Source organism: Ips typographus, linkage group LG12 (assembly GCF_016097725.1).
Source record: "Ips typographus isolate SLU linkage group LG12, UJ_Ityp_2.0, whole genome shotgun sequence".
NCBI classification, from domain to species: domain Eukaryota; kingdom Metazoa; phylum Arthropoda; class Insecta; order Coleoptera; family Curculionidae; genus Ips; species Ips typographus.
In genome coordinates this window covers 237223-246374 of record NC_138433.1, presented here as the reverse complement: position 1 = coordinate 246374, position 9152 = coordinate 237223, and the positions used below count along the sequence as shown (strand labels likewise).

The 9152-nt window shown below is 39.2% G+C and overlaps 3 protein-coding genes across 8 annotated transcripts in view; 1 reads left to right on the top strand and 2 right to left on the bottom strand.

Annotated features, from left to right (window-relative positions):
• Window positions 1-363, bottom strand: part of cin (Molybdenum cofactor synthesis protein cinnamon) — a 28979-nt gene extending 28616 nt beyond the window's left edge. For 3 of the 4 annotated variants that reach the window (XM_081990415.1, XM_081990409.1, XM_081990414.1), the window contains exon 1: window positions 194-362. The gene's annotated coding sequence lies outside the window, so the exon portion shown is untranslated. Of the gene's footprint in view, window positions 1-193 lie in introns of all 4 variants that reach the window. The other variant, XM_081990410.1, reaches the window with a different exon arrangement.
• Window positions 364-1143: 780 nt separating this feature from the next.
• Window positions 1144-5164, bottom strand: LOC145736154 (uncharacterized). Of its 3 annotated transcripts, none has more exons than XM_081990427.1 (3): window positions 4995-5164; window positions 1448-1679; window positions 1144-1397 (listed from the first exon to the last, which is right to left on the bottom strand). In XM_081990427.1, the coding sequence occupies exons 2-3, from the start codon at window positions 1659-1661 to the stop codon at window positions 1261-1263; spliced, it is 351 nt and encodes a 116-aa protein (XP_081846553.1). In that variant the 5' UTR covers window positions 1662-1679; window positions 4995-5164; the 3' UTR covers window positions 1144-1260. The 3 variants fall into 3 exon arrangements, with proteins under 3 accessions (XP_081846553.1, XP_081846554.1, XP_081846552.1); XM_081990428.1 differs by having other exon boundaries at window positions 4967-5150; XM_081990426.1 differs by lacking the exon at window positions 4995-5164 and adding an exon at window positions 4622-4781.
• A 206-nt stretch (window positions 5165-5370) lies between these two features.
• Window positions 5371-6245, top strand: LOC145736153 (uncharacterized). The gene is made up of 3 exons (XM_081990425.1): window positions 5371-5907; window positions 5965-6090; window positions 6149-6245. Exons 1-3 carry the CDS (start codon window positions 5592-5594, stop codon window positions 6184-6186), a joined length of 480 nt encoding a protein of 159 aa, XP_081846551.1. The 5' UTR covers window positions 5371-5591; the 3' UTR covers window positions 6187-6245.
• Window positions 6246-9152: the final 2907 nt, after the last annotated feature.

Here is a 9152-nt window from a genome sequence, read left to right as displayed (position 1 = left end):
CGCAACAGTCTCTACAAAACAGTATTTAGCTAAAGCGAGAAACTTCACCAAGTGTCAAGAAGAATTTACCACATTGGGGCCCAAGGTTTCAAATATGAAATTTTTAAAATACATGAGTACAAAAGGCTTAAAATGAGCCGGGCACTATCCTCTATACAACGCGAGTGAAAGCCCCTTCAATTTGGTAACTCACCTGAAGTAGTCAACTCCGGACGCAAATTACTCGTTTCACCCAGTTTTCGCTTCTCTCGCATCTTATTGGGGGCGTCTTCTACCACTTTTCCAACAACACAACGCTTAAACTGCAGTTTTTTCCGCACAAAACAACTTCCTAAACACAAAACACTCCAAAAGGAAAACAAACATTAAACATAACCTACAATTTCAGTTTCCGTGCCCGGTTGACGTTTGACGTTTCGGTTAAAATTGACATTAGACATCCGTCTCACTCAACTTACCATAAACAGAAGAGAGAACAAAATAGGTATGGCTTTCACTGACATTGTCTGTCAAATATTTTTCGGAGTACTTCGTAAAACTGGTAGAGGACCCCATTTTTCTGAAAATTTAGTCAAAAAGTGTCTTATTTAAGGAATTCCAGGGTAAAACTAGTGAAAACCCTACTTTTGGAACAGTTTTAGTCAGTGAAAAACTCCCAACACTTTCAAAATCTGTGGAAGAAGCTTTGGCGTGCATAACAGTGTCCTAGGCCGGTTTTCTCAGGTATTAGTGTTTTTTTCATTAAAACTCTAAAGTTGAAGTATTAGGCTGTAGTTTGACGTTTGAACGAACCTCCTAACTGTCACAGGGACCAACTTATAAGCTGTCAAATTATGACATCCAGAAAACAACCAAAATACACATTTCTTTCAAATAATTGTAGGAGTACAAACAGTTTTCAGAATGTTACCTATTTTAGTACAAACTTTTAGTAAAAAAGGGGGTCTTGCCCTTAAAATCTCAGGAACAATAAGAGGACAGGGACCAAAAAGTAGGCTTTGCAATTATAACCTAATTTTTCCGTGCAAGCCCCCTTTTTATGTACCATATTGTTGTCTCTCTCTCACTTTACCTATATTAGTCAATTGTAATTATTAAAAAACTATTTTTACCTAAAATACTATATTTAAATCAAAAAATAGGTTTATTTAATAATATATTATACGTTTCGTCCATTTTTACACTATTTTCACATAAGTTGTTACTTTTAGATAATATTTGTATAATAAAACTGGGTAACAATTAATTAGTTTATAATAATTAAACTATGATGGGTAAAGCACCTAAACCGCTTTCCAACGGTACTTTAGCGATGGGTAATGGCTGTAGACCAATCAAGGGTCCTGCAGATTGCACCACTGGTACCACTTGTACCGCCACTGGTTCCGCTATAGAACCTAAATTCGACCTGAACTAGAATGCTGAATTGGATAAACGGAAATTTTACCAGAACTTTGAGGGCCAGAGCTGACGGTTCCGCCACTGATCCTAGAGGACGCCACCGCTCCAGTGTCCTCCACCGTGGCGATGAGAGGTCCCGAAGGGCCTTTTACAGTTGCCTTGGAAACGGGTCCTTTCAGTAAAGTGCCCGGTTCATCCGGTCCCACCAAAGTGGAACCCGCCTGTATTACCGAGGCTCCGGTTAGAGCAAGCAGGCACATTACGGTGCAACTCAAAAGCTGAAATTAAGAGTGTTTCTTGTCAAATCATTTAGGGTCAAAATATGTGATTTTATGGTGAAGGAACTTTGACGCCCTCTAGCGGCCAAACGGTGCAATCAATCAACTCATGTTGGGACATTTTTGGAAAGCTTGTAATCTGCTCTATATTTTATTTTCTATGACATTTTGACGTAACTTGTCAAGTAAGGGAGTAAATTAGGGTGAAAGCAGCGGGTGTCTAAAAATTAGTGATTTTATGGTGAAGCAACTTTGACGCCCTCTAGCGGCCAAACGGTGCAATCAATCAACTCATGTTGGGACATTTTTGGAAAGCTTGTAATCTGCTCTATATTTTGTTTTCTATGACATTTTGACGTAACTTGTCAAGTAAGGGAGTAAATTAGGGTCAAAGCAACGGGTGTCTAAAAATTAGTGATTTTATGGTGAAGCAACTTTGACACCCTCTAGCGGCCAAACGGTATGACCAATCAACTCATGCGGGGATATTTTTGGAAAGCTTGTAATCTGCTCTATCTTTTGTTTTCTATGACATTTTGACGTATCTTGTCAAGTAAGGAAGTAATTTAGGGTCAAAGCAACGGGGGTCACAAAATATGTGATTTTATGAAAAAGGAACTTTAACGTCCTCTAGCGGCCAAACGGTGTTATCAATCAACTCAGGTTGGGACGTTTTTGGAAAGCTTGTAATCTGCTCTATCTTTTGTTTTCTATGACATTTTGACGTATCTTGTCAAATAAGGGAGTAATTAAGGGTCAAAGCAACGCGTGTCACAAAATATGAGATTTTATGGTGAAAGAATTTTAACGCCCTCTAGCGGCCAAACGGTATGACCAATCAACTCATGCGGGAATATTGTTGGAAAGCTTGTAATCTGCACTATCTTTTGTTTTCTATGACATTTTGACGTATCTTGTCAAGTAAGGGAGTAAATTAGGGTGAAAGCAGCGGGTGCCTAAAAATTAGTGATTTTATGGTGAAGCAACTTTGACGCCCTCTAGCGGCCAAACGGTATGACCAATCAACTCATGCGGGGATATTTTTGGAAAGCTTGTAATCTGCACTATCTTTTGTTTTCTATGACATTTTGACGTATCTTGTCAAGTAAGGGAGTAAATTAGGGTGAAAGCAGCGGGTGCCTAAAAATTAGTGATTTTGTGGTGAAGCAACTTTGACGCCCTCTAGCGGCCAAACGGTATGACCAATCAACTCATGCGGGGATATTGTTGGAAAGCTTGTAATCTGCACTATCTTTTGTTTTCTATGACATTTTGACGTATCTTATCAAGTAAGGGAGTAAATTAGGGTTAAAGCAGCGGGTGTCTAAAAATTAGTGATTTTATGGTGAAGCAACTTTGACGCCCTCTAGCGGCCAAACGGTATGACCAATCAACTCATGCGGGGATATTTTTGGAAAGCTTGAAATCCGCTCTGTCTTTTGTTTTCTATGACATTTTGACGTATCTTGTCAAGTAAGGGAGTAAATTAGGGTGAAAGCAGCGGGTGTCAAAAAATAAGTGATTTTATGGTGAAGGAACTTTAACGCCCTCTAGCGGCCAAACGGTGCACTCAATCAACTCATGGGCGGACGTTTTTGGAAAGCTTGAAATCCGCTCTATCATTTGTTTTCTATGACATTTTGACGTAACTTGTCAAATCAGGGAGTAATTTAGGGTCAAAGCAACGGGGGTCACAAAATATCTGATTTTATGGAAAAGGAACTTTAACGCCCTCTAGCGGCCAAACCGTGTTATCAATCAACTCATGCGGGGATATTTTTGGAAAGCTTGTAATCTTCACTATCTTTTGTTTTCTATAACATTTTGACGTATCTTGTCAAGTAAGGGAGTAAATTAGGGTGAAAGCAGCGGGTGCCTAAAAATTAGTGATTTTATGGTGAAGCAACTTTGACGCCCTCTAGCGGCCAAACGGTATGACCAATCAACTCATGCGGGGATATTTTTGGAAAGCTTGAAATCTTCTCTTTCTTTTGTTTTCTATGACATTTTGACGTAACTTGTCAAATAAGGAAGTAATTTAGGGTCAAAGCAACGGATGTCAAAAAATAAGTGATTTTATGGTGACGGAACTTTGACGCCCTCTAGCGGCAACCTGGTGCAACTTAAGGGACTATTAGCACATCTAATATCACCAAACACTAGTTAGGTCTATTAGTGTACATTTTCTGGTAGTAAAAAGCTAAAAACACCATAACCAAGTACACAGTCCCTATAGCCATCCAGACACTACCCAAACTGTACACTGAAGTGTTGTGGAACTGAGAAATGGGTTCTTCGCACCCCAATTTGAAGGAACGGGACACCAAGCAACTCTCCTCACTCTTTGGACAACAATTCCACCCTGCACTCCCATTAACAATTTGTACGAACGTGCGATTTCCGTACAATCCGCAACATTCGTAGTACTGATGGACTTCTGCCAGGACACTTTTAGTATAATCGCTTCGGGCGAGGTACAACAAGCGCAAGTAATGCGCAATATTGTAATTCGACATGCTGGAACCAGTCGACAATCCTTGAACACCGGAAATCATCAGAACGGTTAGTACCACAATACTGATGACCACAAAGGCCTCAATCCACACTTCCGGATTGTACTTTTTGATGACAAAGTACATTACAGCCCCGTAGATTATGGCGGCTGCGCCGTAAACAATCAGAATGGCCCCATTCGGTTTGTCGTAACCGGAAACTTCTCGAATGAACTTGATGCCGTAAAAAAAATTGACCGCCCCCACAAAAACCATGAGGAGCGTTGACGTCATGAACACTACAGTCAGAATCCACTTGGTCATGGTGAAGCTTATCGAAGCCAGGTTTAGAGGCATTTTGGTGACTATTCTAAGCAAGCTGTCAATAAATGACATTTACCAAACTGTCAGGAAATGAAAGGCAGTTCCAAAAATGTTTAAAATACATACCCAAGACATGGTAATTTTAGAACCAAACTGTTTACGTTGAAACACAAAACTCAACTGGGTATTACCAGAGAAATTCCAGCACCAAATAGCAATAATGTACAGGGCGTGGCCCCCCTGTTTACAATTATAATGCAATTTAACCTTGCAAAAAACAGTTTTTTTGGAATTAACATGGAAATGTAATCAATTAAGCTGTACACAACGTAAAACTACTACGCAATTCATTTGATACAGTTACATGTACAGGATATTACTAATATGTGTCAAAAATTAATTACTAGATGATGTAATAAATGTAAGAGAAAGGTTTTGAATGTGTGTGGTGTAAATATAAATCAAACTTACCTTAAAAACAGTATTTTTGTATGCTTACCTGCCTTACCACATGCAACCCACAAAACACACTGAAAAACACACCAAAAACCGCTTACAAGGATGTAAACACCATTTTAATGCATACTTTCTTTGTAATACACCACTAAACACTTGATTTTATAGTAAATTATCTCACACAGAGTTTGTTGTTGCTGAATATTTGAATTAAAAACAATAACAAACAAAAGTAGGGTTAAGAATTGAAAAACAACCCAACTTTCAGTCACATCACGTGACTGTCTAAATCAATCGCGGTACAACAGCACGTGGTATTTGTCAAACTTAAAAAGTTAGGTTAGGTAGCTTTAGAGGGGAAAATTAATAACATTAATAATGCGGAAATCAATTGGTTGGATACCGTACGCTACACGTCGTAGAAAACGGATTTCACAGAGTTTATTCTTGCTGAATATTTGAATTAAAAACAATAACAAACAAAAGTAGGGTTAAGAATTGAAAAACAACCAACTCTCAGTCACATCACGTGACAGTCTAAATCAATCGCGGTACAACAGCACGTGGTATTTGTCAAACTTAAAAAAGTTAGGTTAGGTAGCTTTGGGGGGGAAAATTAATAAAATGAACAACATTAATAATGCGGAGATCAATTTGTTGGATACCCCACGTTACGCGTCGTAGAAAACGGATTTACACGCTTTGCACTGCGTTGGTGGCGGTTTTGTTTGTGTTTCACCAACTGAAAATCCTTTACCTGGTGTCCCACCAAGAGTCCAGTTTGCCCTCACCTATTAAAGGGGTGCATCGCAAAGACTATCACTTTTACGTGCCCTTGGACGGGAAGTTTAAATGCTTTCTGAGTGGCGAAGTTATCGACTTTAACAAGGTAAATGATGATTACTGTGATTGTGGGGATAGTACTGATGAACCGGGTACAAACGCCTGTCGGGATGGTGATTTATGTTTGTTTTTTTGGGCTTGCGGTTTGGAATTAACTTGTTACATTTTAGGGTCATTCTACTGTGGAAGGACTTTAGTAAATGTATATCCAGTGAAGGTGCCCTCCAGTATGGTTAATGATGGAATTTGTGATTGCTGTGATGGATCTGATGAGTTTAGTGGAGCTAAACTGATTGGTAGGTGCAGTAAATTAGATTTTGCACTAGTGGATTAATCTTTTGGTTTTTTTTTTAGGACAAAACATTCAGACACAGTGCCTGAATGTGTGTTGACTAAGAAACTTGCTGTAGTTGATGTATTCTGTTAGTAATAAAAGTATTAAGGAAACTAACCTAACCATACTTTGAAACGCGAACTTTGACGCACTCTAGCGGCCAAACGGTATGACCAATCAACTCATGCGGGGATATTCTTGGAAAGCCTGTAATCTGCACTATCTTTTGTTTTCTATGACATTTTGACGTATCTTGTCGAGTAAGGGAGTAAATTAGGGTGAAAGCAGCGGGTGTCTAAAAATTAGTGATTTTATGGTGAAGCAACTTTGACGCCCTCTAGCGGCCAAACGGTATGACCAATCAACTCGTGCGGGGATATTTTTGGAAAGCTTGTAATCTGCACTATCTTTTGTTTTCTATGACATTTTGACGTATCTTGTCAAGTAAGGGAGTAAATTAGGGTGAAAGCAGCGGGTGTCTAAAAATTAGTGATTTTATGGTGAAGCAACTTTGACGCTCTCTAGCGGCCAAACGGTATGACCAATCAACTCATGCGGGGATATTTTTGGAAAGCTTGTAATCTGCTCTATGTTTTGTTTTCTATGACATTTTGACGTATCTTGTCAAGTAAGGGAGTAAATTAAGATGAAAGCAGCGGGTGTCTAAAAATTAGTGATTTTATGGTAAAGCAACTTTGACGCCCTCTAGCGGCCAAACGGTATGACCAATCAACTCGTGCGGGGATATTTTTGGAAAGCTTGTAATCTGCACTATCTTTTGTTTTCTATGACATTTTGACGTATCTTGTCGAGTAAGGGAGTAAATTAGGGTGAAAGCAGCGGGTGTCTAAAAATTAGTGATTTTATGGTGAAGCAACTTTGACGCTCTCTAGCGGCCAAACGGTATGACCAATCAACTCATGAGGGGATATTTTTGGAAAGCTTGTTTTCTGCTCTATCTTTTGTGTTCTATGACATTTTGACGTATCTTGTCAAGTAAGGGAGTAAATTAAGGTGAAAGCAGCGGGTGTCTAAAAATTAGTGATTTTATGGTAAAGCAACTTTGACGCCCTCTAGCGGCCAAACGGTATGACCAATCAACTCATGGGGGGATATTTTTGGAAAGCTTGAAATCTGCTCTATCTTTTGTTTTCTATGACATTTTGACGTATCTTGTCAAGTAAGGGAGTAAATTAGGGTGAAAGCAGCGGGTGTCTAAAAATTAGTGATTTTATGGTGAAGCAACTTTGACGCTCTCTAGCGGCCAAACGGTATGACCAATCAACTCATGCGGGGATATTTTTGGAAAGCTTGTAATCTGCACTATCTTTTGTTTTCTATGACATTTTGACGTATCTTGTCAAGTAAGGGAGTAAATTAGGGTGAAAGCAGGGGGTGTCTAAAAATTAGTGATTTTATGGTGAAGCAACTTTGACGCTCTCTAGCGGCCAAACGGTATGACCAATCAACTCATGCGGGGATATTTTTGGAAAGCTTGTAATCTGCACTATCTTTTGTTTTCTATGACATTTTGACGTATCTTGTCAAGTAAGGGAGTAAATTAGGGTGAAAGCAGCGGGTGTCTAAAAATTAGTGATTTTATGGTGAAGCAACTTTGACGCCCTCTAGCGGCCAAACGGTATGACCAATCAACTCATGGGGGGATATTTTTGGAAAGCTTGAAATCCGCTCTATGTTTTGTTTTCTATAACATTTTGACGTATCTTGTCAAGTAAGGGAGTAAATTAAGATGAAAGCAGCGGGTGTCTAAAAATTAGTGATTTTATGGTAAAGCAACTTTGACGCCCTCTAGCGGCCAAACGGTATGACCAATCAACTCATGCGGGGATATTTTTGGAAAGCTTGTAATCTGCACTATCTTTTGTTTTCTATGACATTTTGACCTATCTTGTCAAGTAAGGGAGTAAATTAGGGTGAAAGCAGCGGGTGTCTAAAAATATGTGATTTTATGGTGAAGCAACTTTGACGCCCTCTAGCGGCCAAACGGTAGGACCAATCAACTCATGGGGGGATATTTTTAGAAAGCTTGAAATCTGCTCTATCTTTTGTTTTCTATGACATTTTGACGTATCTTGTCAAGTAAGGGAGTAAATTAGGGTGAAAGCAGGGGGTGTCTAAAAATTAGTGATTTTATGGTGAAGCAACTTTGACGCCCTCTAGCGGCCAAACGGTAGGACCAATCAACTCATGCGGGGATATTTTTGGAAAGCTTGTAATCTGCACTATCTTTTGTTTTCTATGACATTTTGACGTATCTGGTCAAGTAAGGGAGTAAATTAGGGTGAAAGCAGCGGGTGTCTAAAAATTAGTGATTTTATGGTGAAGCAACTTTAACGACCTCTAGCGGCCAAACGGTATGACCAATCAACTCATGCGGGGATATTTTTGGAAAGCTTGTAATCTGTACTATCTTTTGTGTTCTATGACACTTTGATGTATCTTGTCAAGTAAGGGAGTAAATTAGGGTGAAAGCAGCGGGTGTCTAAAAATTAGTGATTTTATGGTGAAGCAACTTTGACGCCCTCTAGCGGCCAAACGGTATGACCAATCAACTCGTGCGGGGATATTCTTGGAAAGCTTGTAATCTGCACTATCTTTTGTTTTCTATGACATTTTGACGTATCTTGTCAAGTAAGGGAGTAAATTAGGGTGAAAGCAGCGGGTGTCTAAAAATATGTGATTTTATGGTGAAGCAACTTTTACGCCCTCTAGCGGCCAAACGGTATGACAAATCAATTCATGGGGGGATATTTTTGGAAAGCTTGTAATCTGCACTATGTTTTGTTTTCTATGACATTTTGACGTATCTTGTCAAGTAAGGGAGTAAATTAGGGTGAAAGCAGCGGGTGTCTAAAAATTAGTGATTTTATGGTGAACGAATTTTAACGCCCTTTAGCGGCCAAACGGTATGACCAATCAACTCATGCGGGGATATTTTTGGAAAGCTTGTAATCTGCACTATCTTTTGTTTTCTATGACATTTTGACGTAACTTGTCAAATAA

What these genes read in the sequence shown, in the direction of transcription:
- LOC145736154 (XM_081990426.1), bottom strand. An exon ending in CTCTGGCCCTCAAAGTTCTG is followed by an intron (nt 1,398 to 1,447) that starts GTAAAATTTCCG and finishes GGTCGAATTTAG; the next exon opens with GTTCTATAGCGGAACCAGTG.
- LOC145736153 (XM_081990425.1), top strand. Translation starts at nt 5,592, where the DNA reads ATGCGGAGATCAATTTGTTGGATACCCCACGTTACGCGTCGTAGAAAA. An exon ending in TACAAACGCCTGTCGGGATG is followed by an intron (nt 5,908 to 5,964) that starts GTGATTTATGTT and finishes GTTACATTTTAG; the next exon opens with GGTCATTCTACTGTGGAAGG. An exon ending in TAGTGGAGCTAAACTGATTG is followed by an intron (nt 6,091 to 6,148) that starts GTAGGTGCAGTA and finishes TTTTTTTTTTAG; the next exon opens with GACAAAACATTCAGACACAG.